The 26,697-nt window shown below is 40.8% G+C and overlaps 1 protein-coding gene across 1 annotated transcript; it reads left to right on the forward strand.

Moving 5' to 3' along the window:
- Positions 1-10: 10 nt before the first annotated feature.
- SNX18 (sorting nexin 18) lies at positions 11-20,597 on the forward strand. The gene is made up of 2 exons (XM_027635359.1): positions 11-1,626; positions 18,262-20,597. Exons 1-2 carry the CDS (start codon positions 84-86, stop codon positions 18,513-18,515), a joined length of 1,797 nt encoding a protein of 598 aa, XP_027491160.1. The 5' UTR covers positions 11-83; the 3' UTR covers positions 18,516-20,597.
- The last annotated feature ends 6,100 nt before the right edge of the window (positions 20,598-26,697 follow it).

Raw genomic sequence — 26,697 nt, forward strand, 5'->3', positions numbered from 1 at the left:
GGCGGCGCTGCTCTGGTGCCGCAGCCCCGCCGGCGCAGCGGGGTGAGGGGCCGGCGGTGCCGGGAGCGCCCTGGGGAGCGGCGATGGCGCTACGGGCGCGGGCGCTGTACGACTTCAGGTCGGAGAACCCCGGTGAGATCTCGCTGCGGGAGCACGAGGTGCTGAGCCTGTGCAGCGAGCAGGACATCGAGGGGTGGCTGGAGGGTGTGAACAGCCGCGGGGACCGCGGGCTGTTCCCGGCCTCCTACGTGCAGGTGATCCGCGCCCCCGCCGCGGAGCCGCCGCCGCCCGCCCGCTACGCGAACGTCCCCGTGGGCGGCTTCGAGCCGCTGCCGCCTCCCGCCTCCTTTAAGCCGGCGGCGCAGCAGCCCCCGCCCGAGCCCTTCCCGGCGCCCCCCGCCGGGTACCCCTTCCCGCCCTACGGCGGCTCCTACCAGCCCAGCCAGGGCAGCGATGACGACTGGGACGACGACTGGGACGACAGCTCCACGGTGGCCGACGAGCCTGGCGCCCTGGGCAGCTCTTATCCCGACTACGAGGCGGCGGGCGGTGCCCCGGGCCGGTACCGCCTGTCCACTCGCTCCGAGCCGTCCTTGGGCTCCCGGGGCGGGGGACACCCCCCGGGACACCCGCACCCGCCCGGCGGCGGCGGCGCCGCCAAGAGCTCGGCCACGGTGAGCCGGAACCTGAACCGCTTCTCCACCTTCGTCAAGTCTGGCGGGGAGGCCTTCGTGCTGGGCGAGGCGGCGGGCTTCGTGAAGGACGGGGACAAGCTGTGCGTGGTGCTGGGCCCGCGGGGTCCCGAGTGGCAGGAAAACCCCTACCCTTTCCAGTGCTCCATCGAGGACCCCACCAAGCAGACCAAGTTCAAGGGCATGAAGAGCTACATCGCCTACAAGCTGGTGCCCAGCCACACTGGGCAGCAGGTGCACCGCCGCTACAAGCACTTTGACTGGCTCTATGGGCGCCTGGCCGAGAAGTTCCCCGTCATCTCCGTGCCACACCTGCCAGAGAAACAAGCCACTGGCCGCTTCGAGGAGGACTTCATCTCCAAACGCCGCAAAGGCCTGGCCTGGTGGATGGACCACATGTGCAGCCACCCCGTGCTGGCTCAGTGTGATGCCTTTCAGCACTTCCTCACCTGTCCCAGCACGGATGAGAAGGCTTGGAAGCAAGGCAAGCGCAAAGCTGAGAAGGATGAAATGGTGGGTGCCAACTTTTTTCTGACCATCAGTGTCCCCACGGGCCCTGGCGCCAGCCTGGACTTGCAAGAGGTGGAAAGCCAGGTGGATGGCTTCAAAGCTTTCACCAAGAAGATGGATGAGAGTGCCCTACAACTTAATCACACGGCTAATGAGTTTGCTCGCAAACAAGTCACTGGTTTCAAGAAGGAATACCAGAAGGTGGGGCACTCCTTTAAGTGCCTCAGTCAGGCGTTTGAGCTGGACCAGCAGGCCTTTTCGGCTGGCCTCAACCAAGCCATAGCCTTCACTGCAGAAGCGTATGATGCCATCGGGGACCTCTTTGCAGATCAGCCTCGTCAGGACCTAGATCCTGTGATGGATTTGTTAGCACTCTATCAGGGGCATTTGGCCAACTTTCCAGACATCATCCATGTCCAGAAAGGTAACACCCTTACGTATTTTCTGAAATGATTCTAAGTTTTGTGTATCAGTGATATACAACAGATGGAGGGACCAGGGGCTGAATTTGCCCTGTGTATGGCTTGCAGGCCTTGGGTTCAGTCTTTCTGTGTTTACTAAGGTAAACTATTGCTAAAAATACAAAAAACACATCAGTGACAAAATTTTTGTCCTGTGCCAAAGGTCTAGATGTAGTTGGCAGTTCTACTGGTCAGAGGTTGCTCCATTTGACTGTGTATCTCTGAAGGAAACCAGATCTACCAATACTGCTGATACATTAAAGGGCTTGCTTACAAACCTTGGAAATCATGAAGTGGTATGAAAACATCTATTACTCAGATGCATGTTAAGTATTTTAAATCTCTGATCTAGTAGATAATAAATATGAACTAATCTGAAGATGCAGGCACTCCTCTGACTGACCACTGTGTTTGAGGTGTGCATGGAGGTATGTGCATTTTGCAGTGTGAGTTTGATGAGATGTTTAAAGCTGCTGGGGTTTTTCTGTTTGGCCAAGCATTAAACTCTCTTGGTGCCTTTGGAAGAATAATGGTCTGCCACAGGATTTTTAATTGGAGTTGTTCAACCTTTGCCCTCATTGTCATAGCCAGATGTTGCTCAGCTGTTACCCTTTCAGCATTTTTCTAGCTGAAACATGCTTTTCAGGTTCAGATTTTTGGTTATAAGGTGCTTTGTGATCTGTTAGAAAGAAAGAACTCAAAAATGAAAAAAAAATCTGCTATGCAACTAATGACACTTTCTCAAATAAACAGAAGTTTGTAGCGCTATATATGTGGAAATGCTGCTGTTCGAGTATTGGTAGTCCTACATTCTTGACTATTGCACATAGGTGAAGTCCATTTTTCGTTCTTTTAGCTGCTTTATTCCTTACCTATAGTTTTCAACTCGAAGTTCAGGAGGGTGTGGGGATTTGAGCTGTAAGAGAGACCGACCAAGAAAACATCACATATGCTCTGCAGAGATGGGTATCTGTAAGTTACCTGAGAAAATACATGAGCTTTGTTGGAAACTATTTTGGAGATTAATAAGTGGTGTTCTGCATCCCGAGTGAATTGTCACCCATGTGAACCAGTCTTTTTGCCCATACGTGACATTTTTAGGTTTTTTTTATCTGGAGTAGTACCTTGAGTTTGACAATAAAAAGGTTGGAAAAGTTTTCCGGTGGATCAAAAAGACAGACTTGCGGAAGTATGCATTATTGCTGGGAGCATCTGAGGAAACAGAGTTGCTACGAAGTGCACAATTTGCTGTTATTTCAGAAAATAAGCTTTTTGTAAAAATTGTCAGATTTCCATTCTGCTATCAAATCTTGAAAATTGTGAGTGGAAACTTAAACACGCTTAGTATTATTTTGAAGAGAAAAGGGAAGTGTGCAGTCTAACCTTTGAGGAGTTGCTCTGCAGGGTTCTGATAACAGCTTTCAAATATTTTTGATTTGGAGAGAAGGGTCACCTTGGAAATGCCTTGTGTTGGGAGCAGAGCATGTTAAAGTGAGTTGTCAACTAGTAGGATTATCTCTAAGCTTCTGGAAAAAAATAAAGGGACAGATTTTTTATTAGGTAGAAAAAACCATCAGAGTATATATACTATTTAAATAATACATTCTCAAGCTTCAAGGCTTTATGGAATTCTTCACAAAAGTATTTTTAGAGATGAGACTTTGAAGAGAGGACTGGGAATAATAAGGTATGTGCTGGACCCATCCCTGTTTCTTTTATAGTTTGAATTTATGCTTTTTGGTTAGGTTTACCTTGTTGAACTGGGGAAAGTTTGTGTAAATACACTTTCGCTAGAACAGTGCATGAACATGATGTATGTAGAGTTGATTTAGGGCCATAGCACTGCCCTGGAGCAGCTTGGAGAAATGTCTGGCTGTCAGGCATGAAGCTGCTAATGCTCCAGCACCTCTGGTCTAGCACTACCTCCAAGACAATATTACCCGCGGTACATACCAGCCATTGGAAGATGGCATATGCTTGAATGGTTGATCTCTTGAGTATCCGGTTCATGATAGGAACAGGGTTAGAGCTGGGTTGTGTCTTTGTTGTTGTTGTTCCTGTTACAAAACAGCAAACATGAGGAAAACTGAGAGTTGTTGTTTTTTGCACACAGTATATTGCTGGTTTATTATTTTTAAGAGTTACTTTTAACAAGGTACAACTCTTCAATTTCGATCTGTAAACTTCAGATGAAATTATGAACCATGTGTTGTTTTTACAACATAAAAGCTTTCTTTTAAATTTATTGTCTGGGATGGCTGCCAGTTTTGAGAAATAATGATGTCTCTATAGTCTATATAAATATCTGTTGGTGATAATAGATCATCTGAAAAATACAGTTGATGTATCTTTCTTCAAAGTGCATTTTATTTTCTAATGTACAACCTCATTGAGCAGGAAAATGACGCCAAAGTGGCTTTATAAGATGTAGAAGCAGGAGCAGCCTGATTGATACATTGCTTAGATGGCCATTCCTTTAAAAAGATGAACCCTGAAGTTGGGAGTAGTGCTCCTTTTTTTTCCCCCTACGAAGTGCAGATATATTGTCCACTTCAGATGATAAAAAACGAGGTGTGGTGGGGGAAAAAACAGTTTTCCCCCTGAAGTTATAAAATGGTAACCCCCCAGGGGTGGTTACCCTTGGGGTCAAGCCAATGAGCGCTTCTGCAAAATATAAACATATCACCCAGACCAGAAAAGAAGGTGGTTGTAGTTGTAGTTGGAGAGTGGCCATGCTGTGAAAGCCACGAGCTGAAGGGGCAAGAGCCCCTCTGGGGGGCCACGGCCACAGCCCCCCAGTCCCCGGCTGGGGTCACAGAAACTCGGAAACAGTGTTAAACTGGACTGAGATCTGTGGCTGAGAAGCTGGGAGTTTTTTCCCCACTGTAAACAACAGCAGGAGCAGCAGCAGAAGCAGCAGCGTACGGAGGGCAGTGGCAGAGAGCTAAGAGAGAAGCAGCAGAGACAGCATGCAGCCAAGGAAGACATAGAGATCTCTAATGGAGAGAGAGAGAGCAGGACTAAGCCCTGCAGAGACAGAGTTTGGGGTAAGAACTGAAACCAGACCACCCAAAACCCTTTTGAGACCCCTCCTAAGTGGAGGAGGTGGACTCCTACTAGATGAGAGTCCTAAAATGCAGCATGCACTGCAGAGAGCAGAGCTGAGAAGCTCAGGCTTCCCGGAGCTGGACTGGGACAGCTGAAGGAATGCGGAGGAGGGCTTCGATCCCCCTCACTGCTCTGAGATCAGAGCTCAGGAGCTCTGTAAGGGAGTTTGAATCCCCTGAAGATAGGGACTGTCACGAAGGCTTCTGCAGTTCATTGATGTGACGTGGTGAAGTGACCTTTGTCCCGGTGAACACAGCCCACAGAAGAAAAAGACCCTCACTTGGAGTCAAAGGGCCGAGAGGGGCTTGGAGATCCCCCTCGTGTATAATGAAAGTGATCCAGCTACAGCTGCTGCATGGAAGAGAGAGGTAGACTGCTACCCTGGAGAGACTGCTGCTCTGAGTGGAAAGCATCTCTTCCTTCTTCCTGGACTTTTATTTGGAGAGAGAAGAGATGTGATCCATTGTAAATACTGCTTTATCATGGTAGAGATAGCTGAGATTGTGTGTGTAATGTATTGTAATATTTATGTGTGAAGTCATTTAATATAATCCCTTCCCCCCATTTTGAGTCTTGTGTGTTGTCTGGAAAACCCATCTCACACTGGGCTGAGATGTGGGAGGGGGGCTTGGACTTGAGAATTGGATTTTGGGGCTCTCAAACCACTACACAAGGTCATATTCCCATAGACCTGAGAAGGACTGAAAAACAAAGGCAGCTGTACCCAAAGCATGCCTATGTCTGTGCACAGAATGTTTAGCTGAGTTGTCTTGTTATGGCTTTGGTCTACTGCAGCTTGTTGAACAGCTGCTGAATGTGGTTTGAAAATGTGGTTTGGATTGAGAAGTCTCCATGTCCGGGGTTTTGTTAAAAATTTCTGCAACTTCTGCAGAAAGAATCACAGAGGCAAAAGTTTCCCTCTATGTGGGCTTTGTCTTTTTCCCTAGAATTATGCACCAAAGCCATGTAAGCCTTGCTGTTGCTTTGTCTGCATGTTAGCCGGAAAATGTGTTAACTGTTGTGCTTTTAATTGCTCAGGTCTTTCTGTCTTCTGTGCTGAGGACATCACACATGATCTTATTTGTGTAATTTGTGTAAAACTTATGAACCAATGTACTCTGGAAATATTTTCAAACTTTTTATTATCTTATTAATATTGTTAGTATTTCATGAAATGGAAATAGCTTCAGTAGGAGATTTTAAAAGATTCCTTTGTCTCTTTCATCTTGAGTACCCAGTGTTGAAGGAATTTTCTGTAGGAAAGAAAGAATTAAATTTCCTGCTTCAGGAGTGACAGAGGAAGGATTTGAACATTCCTGTACCACATGCCAGTTGAGGATCAACTAGTCAATGCTTTGTGAGAGACCTTACCTTGTTTCATATGTGCCTCAGTCCAGGTCTGAAGATTCATTGGACTGAATCCTGCAGCAAAGAATGTGCCAAGTTGGAAACCTTACATTTCTGTCTGGAAATAATTGATTTGAGAGCCCCACTGAAGGTGGCATAGAGCATATCAGTACCAAGGCAAACATCCCTTACAAATAACTAGTTGTTTTATAGGTTTTGTTTGGAAAACTAAGTCATTAGGGGGAAGACTGGCGTCTGTATGGTAGCTGATGGCAGAGTGGTGTCTCAAGCTTCTAAATACCCAGATATTTTTATGAGTCCAGCCCTCAACCCCCCATAGGTAAATGCTTCCAGAGTGCTTGCTTGAAAATATTTCTGTGCATACTGGTGGTTTTTTTGGAATGGAATATACAAATATGTCAGACAGATATACTTGTACTCAGTTCATTTAGCCCCTGGCAAAAACATTTGCAGAAGAGGGATATTAAGTTCCATAGGCTCAAAAGCTAAGGCGCATTTTTATAATTTTCTGTTGCAAAGCTGGTATATCTTTCAAGAAATACTGGATTCAGTTGTTTTCATTTTGAGAAGAAAAACAGCTTCCCAACTTCCTTTGTAATAATACCTTCTTTTTTATGTTTTTAAGGTCTACTAATGGAAATTCCCTAGGCATTCTTGATGAAATAATTTCTACATATTAATTGCTAGAGCTTCACTCAACTGATGAGATCTTCCTACTTCAGTAATCTTCAACACAAATGCTCACTGCAGGCCCATGCAAGTTCAGGATCAGAAAATTTGTGCACTTTTGAGAGTTGGAGATAGGATATGCTAGTACTCTGGCTCGTGCTTGTCTGGCTGTCTTGTCTTCATATTTGCTTAGTGAGAGTAGAGAAGTTGGGGGCATTTGGGATTTTTCTTTCAAGTTTTGTTTGAGGAATTACTATAATTAGCCTCTTGTCTTTCCTGAAAGTGGAAGCAATACTGACTAACAGTGCTGCTTTATCTCTGCCTTCCAGATTTCTTCTTTCCCTAACCTTTGCAAACTTCTGGTCATGATTTTTGCAAAACAGATCTGAGAAAGTGGTCTAAATATTTCTAAAGATGTAGGCAGCGATTCCATTTCCTCTGCATGCCAGGATTTAAGGGAATTATTTTTAAAAATATCCAAGTGACCTTTTTGCTTCTTGATCACTGTGAAAAGTAAAATAAGGCAAGTGGTCTTATTGAAGGAAACTTAATTCTAGATACTGGCTTTGAAGAATGCGCTGGGTGTGTTTTTAGAATATCTTAAAAATTTGTAGGTGAAAAATCTATATAGCTGTAAATGCATCGAAATTTCAAGCGTCACAAAAATCCAAACAGCACTGAAACTTGTAACTCTCTGTAACATTTCAGCTTCCTCTCCTTTGCTTGGACCCCTTCAGGGGGAAGGAGTGGTATGTGTGTCCATGAATAAATCAGACTGGTTAATATTGTCACCTAAAATTTTATATCACAGTGTAAATGCAGTGCTTTTCTCTCATGCTTACTTCCTAATCTCTTCAATTTGTTATGCAGACATATTTTTTTCCATCCCATTTTTTCATTTTATTCACCTTTGGGGTTTTTTTCCCCTCCTCTGTCTCTCAGATGCATATACTTTGCATGGGGTTCAGCCCAGGTAGGTACTGGGTAAGAGCTGGGTATGTAATCCTAGCCAGATGACCCTTACAACAGTAAAAAGAGATGGGTACATGCACTTCCTCTGTATAAGGACTTTGGTGAGAAAGGATGTTCTGCTCCAGAATGGCTTGTATTTTTTGCCCTGTCAGCCTCCCCATAGCTCTTAACAGTGGTGATGTAGCATTGTCTGCTTGCTGCTGCATCATCCAGTATTGCCTGCCAGTATTTGAAGGTAATCTCAAGGAAATGGAGATGTTTAGATAGCTAAAATATGAAAGAATCTTCACATTTAGAAATTCTATAAATTTGCATCTTCCTTAATCAGAGGGCAGGAGTAAGCAAGACTAAAATTGAGTAATAGCCTTACTTAAAGGAGATTAAATAGGAAAGGGAAAAAAAAGGACTTGTATGCCCTGTCTGTCCAAAAGATGCATGGACCTTTTTAAACTGTGATTCTTTTTTCTTTTTCACTTTCCTGCAATCTCTATAGCTTTCTAAGGGAGCAAGATTTATGCTGTCATGATGTTTTCCTTTCCTATTACCTTTTGAAACCTGATAGCCTGATATCAAACAAATTCAGTGACAGAGAGACATTTCATAGCTGATAAAACACCAGTAGTTTCTTTTTTAAAACCAGCTGGTAGCAAAGAAAGAGTATAACTGTTCCTCCTGTGGGAGAAGCTGCATGTGTTACTGCAGACTGGAAAATCTGTGCAGTCTACCCTCTTTGTGCCAACAGACTGGAGAAGTTTTGGTCAGAGCTCAAACCTGTAGGTTTGACCACAGGCAGTGTATTCCCATCTCTTGTGTGCTCACAGGTACTTGCTCACTGCAGGCAATAAGGCCTTGTCTACTGGGAAAACCCTGTGGGCAACTAGGGAGTAGCAATGTAGACATTGAAGAATTAAAAGTTATATTGTAGGAAGAGGAAGTAATTTTGTTTCAGAAACTGTGTAATATCTTTGAGGTTGAAGTATATGAAGATAGTGAGATGGTTCTCTTGAAGATCAGAGGGCTCCTGGTCTGGCTGAAAGGGCTTCTATCCAAACAGAGGAGATGAGAATTGGTAGGCTTATTCCATCCAAACAGGGAACACAGAAATAGGTAGACTAAAAATGGAAAGAAGCTTCCATAGCTCTTCCAGTTCTTTGTTAGCATTATCAAACACAAATAAGCTATCTGACTGTTTTGCAAATCACCTTTGAAACAAGGACGTGTTTCAGCCTTTCCAGCATCTCTCCATGAGTTCATTGTTAGATTTTGTTTGAACAGTTGAAATACCAAGTTAATGTGTGCAGACTGTATAAACATACCCAGCTGGTACTTATGTATTTTAATTTGCATGGTTCAAATAGCACAGATTTAAAAATTCTAATTGAAAAAAATGAAATTACCTTTGGCTGAGCCCCCAAAACATGAGTCTTATCAGCAGATTAGAGCAAACAAATGGCACATGCTTTCTATGCAGTCTGGTTTGCTTCTTTCATGAAGGCTGTGAGGATTAAAATAAAATAAAAAAAAAATAAAAATTAAACAATCTGTTCAGTTCTTGCCAGTGGCTTTGAGTTATTGTAGCAGAGCAGGAAGAAGTGTGATGTTTTCAGCCTTTGTTTTAAGTAGGTACACATCATGGATACTTCTGTAATTATAATGAACAAAACTACCCTTTTCATACCTACCTGCAGTTCATTCATTAATAATGTGAAAAGCAGATTCATCCTGTGATTTGAAGTTTTCATTACTTTGTTGTCCCATGCAACTTACTATTCTAATTTTTTTAGAATTTTTATGATTTTTGAATTATTTTTATGATTTTTATGATTTTGAATCTATATGAGTGAATAGCTATGCTGGCTAACTGGCAGTATACTGAAGAAACTAATTTTTTATATAATATGGATATGCATGATATTATAATGTTCATGTGTTCTGCATTTGTATTATATAACATTTTTAATTGGTTACATTAATGATGATTTACCTTGAGTATTTTTTTTTATGCAATAAGAGTTGTACTTCTTTTTGTCCCTACACAGAAACTGCAGCATTCAGATTTCTAAGAGAGAGCAATTAAAGGGTACTAAGAAAAAGTGAACCAGTATCTGCATTTCATTTTGATCCTGACTCTTTTCATATGAATTTGCTAAATTGTCTATGCATGTTGTATTTGCTCATCTTAGGACAGTAGTGGAGCTAAGCAGATAATTATGGAGAAGCAAACACCATAAATTGTGTTCATTCTTTGCTTTCCTTTTAGCCTTAACATCCAAAAGCAGGTGTTTTGTTGTACCCCAATAAAGAAGTAAGAGTCAGCAGAACTTGCATTTATACTTGCTCCTCTCAGTAATGGTGTATGGATGTTGATATGCAGTGTTACCTGTCTTCCCCTGTTCACACACATCCCATGAATCTTACAAAAACTTTGAAAGTCACCATTCAATATAATGGCACTTACATGCATTCTAGAGAGGAGGAGACATTTCTATTCATTTGTTGTTAACCAGTTCTACTGAAAATCTCTACCATGCATGCATAGCATGATTTCTGATGGTTGTTGTCTTGAAGTCAGCACTATGAACTGAACAGGGCATTTACAAAAGCTCCTAAGTCTGTAGCACCTTTCTACCAAAAAACGCCTGTAATTAGCATCCTAACTGGGAAAAACTAGTTTTCAGAACCTGTGACAACTGAACTGTAATAGACCAACTCCTATTCTGGAAAATGTGTTAAAAGCTTGTTTGATGCCCCATTTAGATGTAAACTAGTGAAAAGTACTAAAAAATTTCTGAAAGGTTTCATCTTGGTACTTCTGCAAATTGCAATTACTTTAATTTTCAGGTGTGTTCCTGAAAAACTTGACTAGCTTTCTAATGGGCAAATGTACTGCATTTCTGGTGACCAGCCTAGTTTATGTTTCATTCTTTTCCATCCCTGCTGAAGCCAGAGAAAAACTCCTTAAATGGTACATGTGAGTAAAGTACAGAGTGCCTTAGAATTGGGCAAAAGCAGCATTAGTTAGTGCTTGCCTCTCAGGCTATGGTGCAAAATGCTGTATTTGTGATAGCAGACAGCAATATACATAGTTCAGGTGGATTTTAAAATCAAATTGTTCCTGGTGGGCCTCCTTTCAGACATCACTATACGTACTTGTAAAGTCAAAACTCTTCATGAACGCAGCTTAAACATGCTTTACTGGCTGAGATAAGGTCATTTGTTTGCTTAAAACACTGTTGGTGTACAATACATCAAAAGATAGCATTACTTTTAAATCGCTGCATTCACAATTTGAATGGAAAGCTTGCATCTCATCTTGCACGTTTTTTTTGTGTGCGGTTACCTAACACTGTGGGGTTTTCTTTTAATTTTGTTAATGGCATTGTGTGTGGCAGTAGATGTAATAAACTGGTAATTCTGTAATGTTTCTTTCATTTATTTTACCATCATGCTCTCGTCTCCTTTTATCAACTCTTCCAAAGGCAAACTATGGCATGAGCTCATATAGCAGTGTGGTGTAGCATGGCCCAGGAAGACATTTGTACTGGAGGTGCTGCACACCAAAGCTTGTAGATTCCTCTGGGGACTCTGGAACTGAAATGGAATTGACAGCGTGGGAATTTAAATAACTTTTCAATAATGTGATCATTTTGGAGTCTCTGACCATGCACTGGTATGATTAGAGTCCTTGTAGGTTTGAAGAAATAAATTGGCCGTGTATGTTCTTCCTATGTATGTTCTTCCTATGTGTGTGTACACTAACTGGCAGATGTATGCTCAATGAGTGTAATCGGGTCTTAATAATCACATTTTTTAAATTTTTAAAAAATATTAGTTAGACATGTATAGTGTCCATAACCCTGGCAGTTCCGTAAAATTGGCGTTTGACACTGCAATCTAACACCATTGTTAATCAGTTATATGTTAATTAAATCAATTTATATGTTAAAACCATCACATGAGGTTACAGTTAGTTAAGTTTCTGAAATCTGTAGCAAGGCTGTTTTATTTGTGTGTGATCTCTGAGTTGTGTAGATTAAAAAGTGACTTCTTTTTGAACTGAATAATTCGTCTCTGTCAGCTTTCAATGAGCTTTTCTATAGGGTAACTGGAAGAACAAATAATTCTGTCTAGTGTTAATAATCCTATAGTCAGGCAGTGGTAGCCTAGATGTCAGCACAGTACTGTAATTTAAAAGCCTAGATTTACAGGATAGTATTATGGTTTTTTGGGGCTTTTTTGAGCAATGTGCAACAAAAAACTATTGTTAGGCTGAAGATCCCATAAGCATTATAGCCATTTTTATGTATCTGCAAAACCCCCTGTAATGCTAAAGTAATTGCAGTTCAATGTATTTGATTTTTATATTTCTAACATTTCACTTTGGAAAAGAGAATGTTATTAAAGTAGGTTTGCATCCTTAAGGAGAAAAATAGCATCTTTTAATTTGAAAGACTGTTTTTGAAAACTGTGTTGTGTTGACACTTACTGAAAGAGCAGGTGGCTTCAGAATTTTGCCTTTGGTGTTGAAGATGACTTGCTTTTTTCAGTGTAAAACTGGAAAAAACCCAGATTTTAAAGGAGCAACTCATTTCAACATTAGTAACTGTAATGGTACTTTTTCCCTGGGACATTTCTTTTATACAGTTCAGTCTCTACTGGAAAAGTCTTCTGGTTTTAATTTCAGGCAAATTCCTATTATGCTTCTTTCCATTATAAATCTTGGCCAGAAAATGTAAAGAATTTGCAGAATCTTAGTGTAGGCTTCTTTTGTTAATCAGTGCTCAGAGCATTCTTAAGAAAATAATCTGTCAGCGTAGCAAAATCTCTGTTCTGTTACACACTATTTCACTGTGAATTGAGAGGGGGAAGTTTGAGGGCTTTTTTTGGAGTAGGATTTCACATTATTTGTAACCTCATGCAGTGCTTCTGCAACTTCCCTTGAAGCTGATGATTGTAGCCCTGGGCTGAGCTGGATCACATAGCCAGGCCATTGATAAAACCAAGCCATCGTCTCTCTCCCCTCCAGGCCAATTCCATTTTTTTGTTGGATTAGTCATTTGAGACATCTCATAACAACATCTTTGCTAGATCTGGGGTAGAGGGACAACCCTGTAGACCGACATGTTCTGGCAGCAGTCTTCTGGGTGGGAGATGTTTCCATGCATGTGAGCTACCCCTGGGTAGCTTTTTCAAATCTTTAAGCAAAGAGCCATAGTTAAATGATCTTATCATTAGGTAAGGAAAAAGAATTTCTAGTTACATTATCTGGTTTTACATCCTTTTATGAAAGCAGCATCATGAATATGTTTTTTCCCTTCCCATTAGAGATGGTGTTCAGGTTAGAACAATGTCTTGTAATAAAAGTAAAGCGAAGTGAGTTATTAGACAAGTTCAAAGCTCTCATTTGATTCGTGTGCTTTGAAGGACACATCATTCGTACTGTTAGACTATTAATATGATGAACAAGTGAATGATGTGGTAATGGAAGTTGTTCTACTTTCTAGTAAGTGACAAAGTAAATGTTATCTTGTAGCTTGCTGATAGTAGAAAGATGAAGTCAATCTTGGGTGTTTCTTAGAAGATCACAGTGTTTTCTGACCCTAACTGTGCAGCCCTTTCAGGGAACCGTCTCAGCTTTGGTCTTCTTGCTCTCACACAAATGAAACCTGTTGACTGTACTCTCAGCAGGTGCTGCTGCTCTTTGGCTCCTGATTGCATATGCTGGCAGGCGCAGGGCAGGCCTGCCTTCTGCTGAGATTGAGGAGTTCAGTGAAGAGCAGTCTTGACTGCAGTCTGCAAGAGCTGAGCCCCAAAACTTTTGCCTTCTGGTCACATTGCAGACTGCAGCTGGGACTTGTGTCATGTACATAGCAAGCAAGAAGAACCAGTGTGGGGCTGGCTGCTGGCAGGGTGCTCAGGTCATGCAAGTGGAGCACCTGGGGCCACATATACATCAGCATAGGTTTACAGGAGTACACGTATGCTTATTGTGTGCAGGGAGAGTCAGTGTATGGATCCAAACACACTCTTAGTTGACTCTCAACCACAAATCTCAAAACGTTTATTACTGTAATAAAACTGCAGGTGGTGTGAAAATGTATTTTGACTCAAATCTGAGTTCTCTCGGGTTCAGGATTTTATTTTTTTTTTCTGAATGTATATAACTTCTCCTGCCTCGTTGCAACCTTGTATTTGCATAAGCAGCTTACTCAATAAACTTCTTTTTTTTCTCATAACACTCCTCAATACCTATTTAAGTTGCTGTTTGTATAGTGTGTTATATGCTTGAAAGTATTTATTTCTATCAGAAACTCTACATTCTCCCTGTTTTCCTGACTGCTAGCACAATACACTAGCACCAGTTTTGGTAGCACAAATTTTCCTTGTTAAACATGTTTATATCATCTTGTTTTGTCTAATCTCATACTTCAAAACAAACAATGTGAATTTCTCTTAAGCCCTTAGCTGCATTCAGTGAGCATCACTGTAAGGCTTTGGGCAGTGAGAAACAGCATTCACATACGCTTTTCCCCACCTTTAAGAACAGAAATAGATGTAGCACAGCTTTTTGCAGCATCTTTGATCCAGGCCCTTTTCCCTGTTTGAAAGTTAGTCGTGATCACTTGGACATGACTCCTGACAGAAGGTCTTTTCCTTAGACCAGAAGCATTAAATGCATGGGCAAGACTTTACAGAATCTGTACATCTGGATCTTAAAAATCCCCAAGAATTTATTTTTATGTATTCCATCCCTTTGGGAACAGTGTACTGGCAGATATTTCTCCCAGGCATGTACTCAGCAGGAGTCTTCCTTGAGCTAATATGCATTAGGATGTGGCTCCTTCTGTTTCTTTTTCCTGAAATTTGTTAGTCTTTTCTGGGACTGCCATAATTCTACCTTTTTTTTTTTTTTTTTTAACCTACATCTGGGTTTCTCTGTTTGTCCAAACCAATACTAGGTATTCACACAATTAAAATCAGAAGCAGGAGAAGTTTCTGCAGGTGTACTTTTAGACTGGGGGGCCTTGCTCACCTCAGCAGCCTGCGAGCTGTGAGGTTCTGGATTAGGCGCGGGGTGTGATGGATCAGTTAGTGAGGATGGAGGTGGAGGGGTTTCATGGTGTACAGCCTGTAGTGCAGCAGGCTGGGAGTTGTGAGCTGGGAGCCATTACCATCCCCTACCAAGGCATCTCTGGGCAAGGCCCTTCTTTTCACACAAGGAGCTGCTTTCCAGTCCCCAATTCCTTCACACTGTTCTTCTCTTCCAATTCACTGCTAGAAACCTGCATGGATTATTGAACCCTCCACATCAATGAATCTCTGTTCCAGCTCAGAGTTTTGTTCACAGGGATTAAAATGCTGGAAAAGTAGATTATGGAAAGGTGTTTGGAGAAAATTTGGGTGTGTTTTGTTACTAAAGCTGCTTGCAAAGCCATTCGAACTAGTAACACTTTTTTCCTACAATTTGCTAAACTAAGTCTTGCAAACTTCAGTATATGCTGACCAACTTAAATATAACATTTGAAAACAAATTATTATTTGCTTCTTAAAATAAAGCACATGGGTGCTTTTTTTTTCTGTATGTTTAGAGAGGATTCTTTTACTGTCCAGAAACAAGATAAAATTTTTTCTCTTAAGTTATTTTAAGATTAGTTGTTTTACTAATAATTCAACACTTCATTTAAAGGCATTTCAAAATAAAACCCAAGCAATTTTATACTTACATATATGTATCAGTTTTGTCATATATTGCTGATATCTGGTTGTAATCTGTCCAGGTTTTAAAGGACCAGTATGAATCCGTATGCATTAAGAGAGCATTGTTAATGACTGTAACTTTTCCCTTTGGATTCCTTCCCTAATTATAAATCTTCCTTTTCTTTACTGGCAAAAATGCAAAATACATCTAATCTGGAAGGCTTTAGTGTTTGGTAATATATGTTTTTTATTAATGTAGTATAATTTGAAGATTATACATGCACCAGAACTTAGTTATGCTTTCAGGTGCTGATGCTGTAAAAGTATTTTTCTTCCAGTTTGGTCATTCTAGAAATAACGTCTAAAGCTGTTTCCCACATCACAGCTGAAGAGTTGTCATGTTTATTTAACCAGCTCCATCTGGCTTCCAGCAAGTCCCAAATTTCAGGTTTTTGCAGCCATGCATGGATTCCTGTCGTGCCCGCAGAGCATAGAAAAACTTTTTGCTAAGCCTGGTTAACTTTGTTAAAAGAAGCATTCTTTTTACAGGAGAAGGGATTAAATGTTTTTCAGATCGTGCCCTACCTCACAGATTCCTCACTCCTGAGAGGACAAAATGCAGATCTTTTGGCTCAGTCCCACTGCTGGCACTACTCCATATGGAGAAGATTTTTCAGTGGTGATTTTTTGGGCCAGGCTGAAGATGATGTGGTCAAGCCAGTGCCAAGCTTTTAGCCACATAAGCATGCAATGGGATCCAGGAAGGTATGGAACCCTGCCACCACCCTGCAGCCCCCAGAGACAGACACTGTCCTTGGCCTTCAGCCAGTTCTTTAGCACATCAGGTTCAGCGTGTGACCTCTGCCACCTGAATATAAGTGTCATCAGCCATGCAGCCTGTGGTCTGTGCTTAGCTTGTTAATAACCTCCCTGCCACGGTTTCAAAAAGAAATGTCTTTCTGCAGCTACATCATACCAGAGGGGAGTTTCTTATGCACATGATGGAGAGCTCATACCAGGACTGCAGACAGGAGATGCCATGTACAGCATAGCCCAAGTGCAAGTTAAGCAGAAAAATATGATTTTAAGAGTAGAGAAGTACTGATAATAGTGAAAGTATTTTCTCAGTGTTTGCAATTAAAAACAGTCTCCACCTTCCCCCACACCCACAACAGTTAACAAGTTGTTGTTAGAAGCTGAACAGAGAAAAGTCATGCAGGCTTCTTTCATTTTAGGAATTCCACATTTTATCTGTAATGCAAGACATAACCCCTATTCAGTTTCTCAAATGCAGCAAACTCTATTTACCCAAGGCTGCGAAATCATCTGATATTTTAACTTACTTCCTATAAGAGCGTACCCTCCATTCTACCTGTCTGCCTGGTGAGGGTTGGAGATGGTCAGGGAATGAGCCACAGCAGGCTGGGGAATGTGAGGAGCACCTGAGTAAAATGTAATGAGCAGCAACCATGCTCCCCAGTTGCCTCCCAGCCTGCTGTGTACACAGCAAACACAGACACATCCATGCACAGTCATGCTCCAGACCTGAATTGCAGGGATGTGTCAGGGCACCGGCAAGAGGTACATTTAACATGGTTTTCAGACAGACACAGGAAGACAAAGAGTGCTTACAAACTGCATTGTAACTGTTCAATGGTGTTTGCCATGTGTGGGTTCAGGCTGACAAGAAGACAAACTTGCTTCCTCAGCAGACAGAGTGAAGGGTTTTACCCCTGGAATTTACAGGCAGAGAGGTTTCTCCATTAGCTTTCTGGCAAGTGTCAGTGCAGGGGGTACATTAAAGCTCTTTTTTGAGCCAAGAAGGGAGCCCTGTCTGTGAACTGTACTCACATGCAAGAAGTGTAATCTGAAAGGAGAGTTAAGAAATTACAAATATTTAAAGGAACAAGCATCTAGTGAGAAGATAAAAGCTGTACTGATCTGATTAATTTTAGTTGTATGAATAAAATACACATGTAATATTTAAGGCAAAGAAGTTGCTCTATGGGAAATTGAGTCCAAGAATATGAATGTCTTAAGACATGTCTTGACATTCTGTCATTTTATGAGTCTGCTTTGGGTGTGTCTGTTTTGGGTGATATTTTGCTTCTGTAGGATGTGTGTACTTGGAGAAGGGGGACCGTCATTTCTTTAACTCTGTTTTTCTACTAGTTTTACAATGCTACGTAAGGTCTAGCTGGGCATCTGTGACTTTGGAATAAACCGCTAGATTCTCTAGTACTCAGTAATTGGAGCATCTGTAGTGTAAAAGCAAAAACGTGTCTTGTCAAGATTTTGTGTATTAAGATCTGCTTTTGACATTTCACAAAGATTGGAAAAACTGATATTTCATAAAGCCTTAATGAGGCTATTTCTCTGGGGTTTATGTAGGCTTAAATTGATCTGACAAGTTTTCTAGTGCTTTCACTTATTCCCACTACTGGTATATCTCTCAGTTATTCTCTGAAGGACATCATGTGATTTTTAAGGTTGTAAAATAGGCATGTTTTACTAATTTTTCCATGCTTGAGCCTTAAAAACTGTTGTATTTTGCTTTTTAAACAGGATCCACTGGTCTGTGATTTTTCTTACATGAAAAAGCTTTTATTCCTTTTTCATTCACATATGTACACGTATATGTACACGTACGTATGTACACATATAAATACAATGAGAATAAACCTTATACAAATCCGTGTTGTTATTATATTACTTGTTAAAGTTCAGTAGTCAAGTCTACATGGTCCTCACCGTTCAACTGTTTCATTTTGTTCTTTATGCAGGAGCCCTTACCAAAGTAAAGGAGAGTAAGCGGCACGTGGAAGAGGGGAAGATGGAGCTCCAAAAAGCTGAGGGCATTCAGGAACGTTGTAACATTATTTCCTTTGCAACCCTTGCAGAAATTAATCATTTCCACAAAATTCGTGTGAGGGACTTTAAATCACAGATGCAGCATTTCTTGCAACAGCAAATACTCTTTTTTCAAAAAGTGACACAAAAGCTAGAAGAAGCTCTTCACAAGTATGACAGTGTTTAGTCTGAGTTGTGGACTTCCCTCAGCATGACCGTGACCCAGGCAGCAGAGCAGATGCTGCTGAAGAGCTATTGCCAGTGGTAGATGGCGGTACAAAGGATGGGTTTGTGTTCACCTGGAACCCAGGTTTAATCTCCAGTTATGTAGAAAGGAAACAGTTATAGCACTATGTAGTAGAAACAGTACCACGAATTGTAACTAAGTTATACTGTATATGCCTACACTACCATTGTAACTTTTCTGAATAATGAGTATACTATTTGCCTTATTGCTTTTTGAAATACGGTATTTTAGTGCATACTTTGTAGACCTCAGAACTCTTTGGGTCTTTAAGGAAGTTGGCTAGATAAAGCCTGCTTCAGATGCCTTTTTACTTTCCTAGATTTGGATTTCCTAAATTCAAACAATTCTCTGTTTACAGACTCCTACTAGAGCAGCTATGTGATTCTGTGCCTTTAGACTCTATTTTTCTTTTTCTAGTAAGTCACATTTTTATGGTTGAATGAATGAATGGTTGATGCCTATGACAGAACTGATTATGAAACCTCACACTAACTGGAAAAAAATCAGCTGCCATCCAGTTTGCATAGCAAGTACTGTCTTATGACAAGTGTTGGCTCAAAAGGGAGAATTTAAATTTATTCACACTTTCCCTGAAAATGGAGACTACTTGTTACATGTTCTAGGATGTTAAGCACATATACAGCATTACTGTGAGTGAAAATTTGAAGAGCTAGCCTAATAAAAATTACATATATCAAGGGGATATTTGTGCAAGCTATGTGGCTGCAATATTTTTTTTTAAGTTTTAAATGATTTGCTCATTGTTCACTTGCTGATTCAGTTTAACTTCAGACTTGCATCTGCATTGCCAGTTGTCTGAGTTGAAACTCCACTGTGATTTGTTAGTTTACTAAGTTAAAAGTTTTCAGGGATGTTCAGTAATATAAGTGATCTGAAGTAAGTCTTGGCTGAACTGACTTGGAAAACAAGTGACATTTTTATGTTTGTAACACTCAAGAATTAACAATTGTCTTAATTTTTGTATAAATATTTTGACAAGCAGGGTGCATTTATATATGTAAACACTATCTTTTAAAGAGTTTTATGGCTTATTTCGCTTGAAATAGGTATTTCTTAGGTATTGGTTTCCTTCTTATAGGTCAGTATGAAAGAGGGTTTTTATTTATCCTATTTTTTTTCTCCTAAACAAAAATAACGAAACCTTTCAAGGAAGCAAAATGTTTACTTTTTTGTTTTAAGTTGAGTTAATCAAAGATGGCTTAAACAAATGAAAGCCTGGAAGAGGAAGTAGAGCAACTTTAAGTTTGCATTTAAGTACAAATCATTCCTCATCTATGCAGCAGAAATGTACAGATCTTTCACTTTATAATGTGAGTTTCAGTAGTTTAACCTCACACCTTTGTTTCAGAGAAATAAATGTACGTAAGAATGTAGTTTTGGTTCTAAGATTCATCCCCAAATGCTTGGAGATGGCTGCTTTGTGCAAGTTGCATTTGGCATTGCTTCTAGTACATACACAAAGCAGTAAAATACAGAACACTGAAGAGGGAAAAACCAATATTTGTAAAAGAAAGGACAATCAGTGAGGAAAGACTCCATTTCCAGCTTATTGGAACAGTGCTGCAAACAATGTTGACCATAAAATAAGGACCACAGTCATAGGGCTGACTTGCTCTTCCTCACCTTCCTCGTGGTGTCTCGTTCTACAGTCAAAACTCACCACTTCCCCTTTCCCACCACTTCTTCCTAGCAGAACTTCTGCTTCCCCATATGCCGTGATGGTGAGCTAGGTTTGAGCGGAGTTCCATGGCTTATGTTTGCTTAAGCCAGATACTGTTTTATTAAATGTCTTTACATTAATTAGATCGGACTACAATCAAATTGATTCTACATGGAGGTTTAAGACCTGTTCACAAGTCGATCTGGTCCAGTTGAGTATTTTAGGAGATTAGTATTAATGACGTATATATGTCCAGGAGGAAATAAAGCTGTGATACGTATTCATACAACATTATCAGACAGGTACAATTTTCCCTAATAAACTGTCATTGTCTTCACCTTTCTCATTTGTGAATTTTTTGGGCAGGGGAAAACTGGGGGTACTAATTGGTTAAATTTGATGTACCAGAAAACTTTGACTGGAATCCTGGTTCTGAATTGTTGCAGAATTCAAAAGTATTCAAATCTGTAAAATGCTATATTAGCATCTTCCTCTTTTCCTCACTTATTATAGAGTTGCAGTTAAACTGGCTGAGGGGTGGAGCATGAAGGGTTATATAGTAAATGAAGTTACATCAAGCTGGCAGCTGGTCACCGGTGGAGTTACACATAGGCCCAGTTCTCTTCAATGTCTTCATGAAGCACTTGGATGCAGGACTCAAAGGGATACTAAATAAGTTTGATGATGATACTAACTTGAGAGGAACTGTTGGCTCCCCTAAAGGCAGAGGAGCTGCACAGAGAGACATGAATGAATCAGAGGGATGGGCAGTCACCAGCCATGTGAAGTTTAACAAGGGCAAGTGTTGAATTCTGCACCTGGGATGGGGCAACCCTGGTTCTGTGTATAGACGGGGAGCAAGAGGCTGGAGAGAAGTGCTGTAGAAAGGAACCTGGGGGTCCTGGTCGATGGCAATTTGAATGTGAATCAGCAGTGCCCTGGCAGCCAGGAGGGCCAACTCTGTCCCTGGGGGGCATCTGGCAAAGCATCAACAGCCGGTTGAGGGAGGGGATTGTCCCGCTCTGCTCTGCAATGGTGCGGCCTCACATTGAATATTGTGTGCAGTTTGGGGCACCACAATATAAAAAAGATACTAAACTATTAGAGAGTGTCCAAAGGAGGGCCACGAAGATGTCAAAGGGTCCAGAGGGGAAACTGTATGAGGGGCGGCTGAGGTCACTTTGTCTGTTGAGCCTGGAGGAGACTGTGGAGAGACCTCACTGCAGTCTACAACATCCTCACTGGGGGAAGCAGAGGGGCAGGTACCAATCTCTTCACTCTCGTGACCAGTGAGCACCCAAGGGAATGGCATGGAGCTGAATCAGGGGAGGTTTTGGTTAGGTATTAGGAAAAAGTTTTTCACCCAGAGGGTGCTGGAACAGGCTCCCCAGGGAAGTAGTCACAGCACCAAGTCTGTCTGAGTTCTACAAGTGTTTGGACAATATTCTCAGGCACATGGTGGGATTCTTGGGGTGTCCTGTGCAGGGCCAGGAGTTGGACTGCATGATCCTGTTGGGTCCCTACCTACTCAGCATATTCAGTGATTTTTATGATGTAGGAAGCCTTAACTCCGTTAATCCTTACTGAACTACATAAGAACTACAGTATTCATTTTATCTGGAACAAGTGTGACGTTGACCAATTATGACTGACTGACTACTGAGTGATGCAGTCTGAGATCCAAATGTTCTCTACAGTTATGTGAATGTATATTTTGTGGAACTTCGGAAGCACCATAGGAAATCTAACAGAATTTAATAAATAAATGTGGAAGAAAGCAGATTTGTTCTGTAGCATAATGTTAAATGCCATCATTTTGTTCAATTCATGTAATTTGTTTTTGATGCATCACAATTTTTGCATTGATAAATAGTAAATAACTGGTATACTTGTTGGGGATTGGAGAGGATGAATTGATAGCTGCAAGATCCACTGAGGTATTGGTTTGTGTTAAAGTGTTGTGAATAAAATTGGTATGTTTTTAGAAATTGTTAATCAGCTGCCTCCACTGAAAATACATGGTGAGACACATCTATCTTACATGTAAATTGTAAGACCCTGTTTGCCGTACCTTCTTATTTTTCCAGACCTTCACTATTTCAGCTAACATCTTCCATGCTGGTTGTATGCTCCAGTATGCTCTAGTTCTTCTGGGAAACTTGAATGACAATTGTTCAGCTATTTCTCAGAAGGAAATGATAAAAATTAAAAAAAAGAGTTTTTTCTTCTTAAATTTTCTATACAATTTGGCTGGAAATCTTTAGTTCTTTCATATTTTGGAAGACAATTTGAAATTTGGCAGACTTAGATATGCTTTCTGCACTGCCTGTGAAAATTTGTGCTTGTATTTCCAAGTTAAACTAAGGTTTCTCCAGGACCTACTGGGCAAAATTGTCACAGATAGATTTTCTGTAACTCCCCTTTGCTTCAGGCAATCCTGATTCTAGCATCAGTCAGCAGCGGGTGACTTTCTCTAGAACTGGTTTTTTCCTTCATTCAGAAGGGGCTGAAGCTCTCAGATCAGAAGCTGAGCAAAGAAGCTGTCTTAAGCAGATCTTTAAGCCTGACCATGGGAGGAGAGGAGCAGTAGTCTGGGTCTGATGATGTGCCTGGCAGCTACAACAAGGTGGATGTCAGAGATGGTTGGCGAGGAACACAAAAATCAGAAAATGGTGAGGACAGAAAGCCCTGTGACTACAAAAGCCTGTTCTTCCAGTCCCTAATTGTACCTTGGGCTTCCAAAGCACCTGTGTCATTTGTTGTTACTAAATAACCATAATGAACAGGCACAAAATGGGGAACTTTAGTTATTCTGGTGGTGAGGACAGGAATGTTTTCTTTCCACCGTCAGAAGTTACATTCTTTGCTCAATGGTCAAAGGTCTCATGGCAGTTGAAAACTGTTGATGGACTGTAGATTTCAGGACTGAATGAAATGCCATAATGCAGGCTCTGTCAGTGAGTTTTGTAGGGCTCCACGTGTTCTATTATGTGGTTTTTTCTTGTGAAGAGAAGAACAGATCAATTTAGGAAATTCCACACTTTAAAAAAAAAAAAAACAACAAAAAAACAAAACAACAAACCACAACTATATTAAAGAATACTAAGATTGATAATACAGTAGAAAATTCAAAACATTAAAAAAAAAAAAGGAAAGGAAATTTCAGAATTGAAGTTACCTGTGTAACTGGTATATCAAGGCACATCATGATACATGGTCTAAGAACTTTTTGCATCACTTCCCCTTCTGATTAAGTGCGCATGATACACAGCATTCTCCTAGTCAACTAAGGTCTTTCAGGGAGGGTATTGTCTATATATTCCTTACTTCTTTTGCAGCATCAGTTGTACTCTGAACAGTGAGAGAGAGGCAGAGTGAAGATCAAGTACGGGTTTCTGTCAGCCTGCACAGTGGTGCTTAGAGAGCTCGACTCTTTCCCTGCCTCTCCCCAAGTTTCTGTCCAATATAACCCACATAAAATAAATAATTTACGTGCTCTCCATTTGGTGTAGGCTTGAGTTTAAACCCAGGACTTACTCTGATTAAAGTGCTGGACATTCAAAATTTTCACTAATGGCTATGGAAATTCTGCTATGAAGAGGGCTTCAAAATGCAAAGTACTCTGGAAAAAAATAATCAGATGCTAATTACTTTAGGTAGACTAGGACAAATTAGTGGACACTTGTAATCTATGAGCTGGAAAAGGGGAATAGTAAACCTGTCTTATATATTGCTGGAATGTTGCAAATACAAAGTCCTTGAAATAATTAGTTTTCAGTTGTTGATTTAGTAAAAAAAAAAAAAAACTCAAACCCTCCTAAGGATATTAATACTTAACCTTCAGAATTAAGTAGGAATATTATTCAGGAAATAATGGGGATGGGGCCACATGTAGAGGAGTGAGCTAAAATAAGTCTCTAGAGAAATCTCAGTCAGGTACTTTTCATGCGATGAATGGAAAGAGAAAGGCCTTCTCAGAAAAATCTTATGTGATCAATGTCATTGGAGCACATTTTTGATGCATATTCACAGGAAAGCTGAATTAGTCAACATGGTTTAGCTTACTTCTGGCATTTCCTAAGGTTTGAGATGCTGCTTCTGTAATTCAGTAATTTCTCAATGTAACACAGTGTAATATAGTATGTGTTATACACAGAAAAATAAATTGTATAAGATATATATATATATATATAAGTAATGTAATTTCAGTACACTTCGGACTTGTGCAGTTGGCAGCAGAGCTCAGACACGCCCTGAGTTAATTTAAATACAAATTACTTTTAAATGCGGTAAAGATCTCAATTTTCTAAGGTTAAAAGACATCTCCTGTACTGACTGACTGGTAGAACTTGCCACTTGGCAACTCCATTTAAAACTAAGCAGTTAATTTGGTTCAACTTTGAAATCAAGGGGGACTTTTTTTGTTTGACTCCACTGGGAAGAATATCAGGCTCTGTGAGTTGAAATTACATCCCTCCATCAATCCAGTAGCATTCAGCCCAGAGTATTCCCCTCCTGTGCTCATTTACAATCAAATCTAACGTGGAATTTTGAAGTTGTCTGTCAAAAAGCTCTATTCTGTAATTTTAATAAAAATCAAGTCCCATTGTAGGAAATATGACATTACCATTTGAAATGAAGAATTGAAGGAGCTTGGTTTTACTGCTTTTGTTTTAAAAGACATTTCTAAGGAGCATGAAAATATTCTGTGAGAAGATAAAATCTGGAATTTTTAATTCCACCTTTTCCGTCTTTGATCCTTACAATTGACACTAACAGCTATTTTTTATGGATGAAATAATGCTGCACAGGAAGAAAATAAAAAATACACAAAAAATTAAAAGAGCTAGTTAAGGCAGTACAAAGTTTTATTTGTAGTGAGATAGGATGACTGTGTTTCTCACAGTAGGTACTGATACACCCCATGCTATTTTTTAAGATTTTCCTTTGGGAAAAAAGCAAGAGTCAGTTTTTTAATTAAAAATTAAGGTAGTCAAATAATATATAAGAATATAATTATAAGAATATCCTTCTTCCTTCCATTTTTAATCACTAGCCCTCAGATAAGAGTTGTTGGAGACATTCAGTTCCTCATCTGTCCTTGAGAGACCCTTGAGGGCTGTCTACCTGTCTTTCAGGAGGCTGCCATACCTATCGCCTCCATCCCAACACTTCCTAAGGTGAATAGGGGAAGAGCCACAAACAGCATTTCAGTTTTTCAGGCAATTTCTGGTCTAGTTGCAAACACTTGAGCAATGTTGCAAAACATCACTTGCAAAATGAGAATTGTCAGAGTCCCACAGTGCTGTCCTGGCAGGGTTCTTCCACAACTGGTGTTTGTCATTGTGCTTCGCTCAGAGAAATGCTGCAAGCAAGAAGACTGCCCCAATTATTAAATGGAAGAAAGTTAGGACCATGCTGCTGATTCAATTGCTTTGTCAAATCTGTGGCAGTGCTCATCTATCATGGGTAGATTTCACTTCATACAATTGTAAGAAAATTAGGAAGAGTTTTTCAGAACTTAATAAGTTTGCTTACATCCTTGTTCAGGATCTGTGAAGCAATTGTATCAGGGGCAAGGTCCCTGCTGTCAGAGTGTGGTACCAGTTCTGTGTTGTGCCCACGGGTAGCTGCTGTGTAGAAACACAGTCTGTACAACAGATTAATGCAAACAAGACTGTGCTAATGAAGAAGTGCTAGACAGTAAGAAAAGCCTGACTTCTCAAGCTCAATTACCTTCTCCAGCAGAGTCTTTAATTTCAGAAATTTAGCCTATGCATTTTCTTTTCCTCCCTGCTGTCTCCCTGTAACTTACTTGTGAATAAACATAGGCATTTGCTCTCAGGCAGCTTGGGCTGTTCCACAAGCAACATCCATTCATAAGCTGTGAGCTGAAAGGCAGCTGGATCGCTGCTTTAAGGTTAAACAGTATGGCACTCTTAAGCTGAATTTTGAGTGACATGAAGGTCAGAAGGAAAACTGAAGTTGCAAGGATACACATTAAACCCAGAATAAAAATATGGCCAATGCATCATCTGCAGTGGTGAGCAGCTGGACCTCTTGTCCCATTCTGCCTGTCTTTTCCTCCAGGTAGTTGTCAGCAATGACACTTCAGTCTCACAGTGTCTCAAATAGGTAAGTTTCTGGGCTCAGCTATCCGTACTCCCACAGCACATGTGGTGACGAGGGAGCGTGCCTTGGTGCAAGAACTGGTTGCTCACACTTTGAACCACAGTTAAGGAATGTGTTTGGTCGAAGAAGCTGAGTAATATGCATCCCCGTGCCTGGGGGTGGGGAGTAAACAACTTTAACTTCTCAAAGGAGTAACCAGATAAAGGGCAGACTCTGCACCTTGGAGCACTGCTCAGTTTACCAATGTGGTAAGAAAAGCCTGTCTGGAACTCGTTAGGGCAGGAAGATGAGAAGCAAGGGGGAAGTAAT

Source organism: Corapipo altera, unplaced genomic scaffold (genome assembly GCF_003945725.1).
Source record: "Corapipo altera isolate COAL_440 unplaced genomic scaffold, ASM394572v1 61411, whole genome shotgun sequence".
Taxonomy (NCBI): domain Eukaryota; kingdom Metazoa; phylum Chordata; class Aves; order Passeriformes; family Pipridae; genus Corapipo; species Corapipo altera.

Excerpts from the sequence above, each read along its gene's own strand:
- SNX18 (XM_027635359.1), top strand. The coding sequence starts at position 84 with ATGGCGCTACGGGCGCGGGCGCTGTACGACTTCAGGTCGGAGAACCCC. Across the intron at positions 1,627-18,261 it reads CATCATCCATGTCCAGAAAG|GAGCCCTTACCAAAGTAAAG; the intron begins GTAACACCCTTA and ends TTCTTTATGCAG.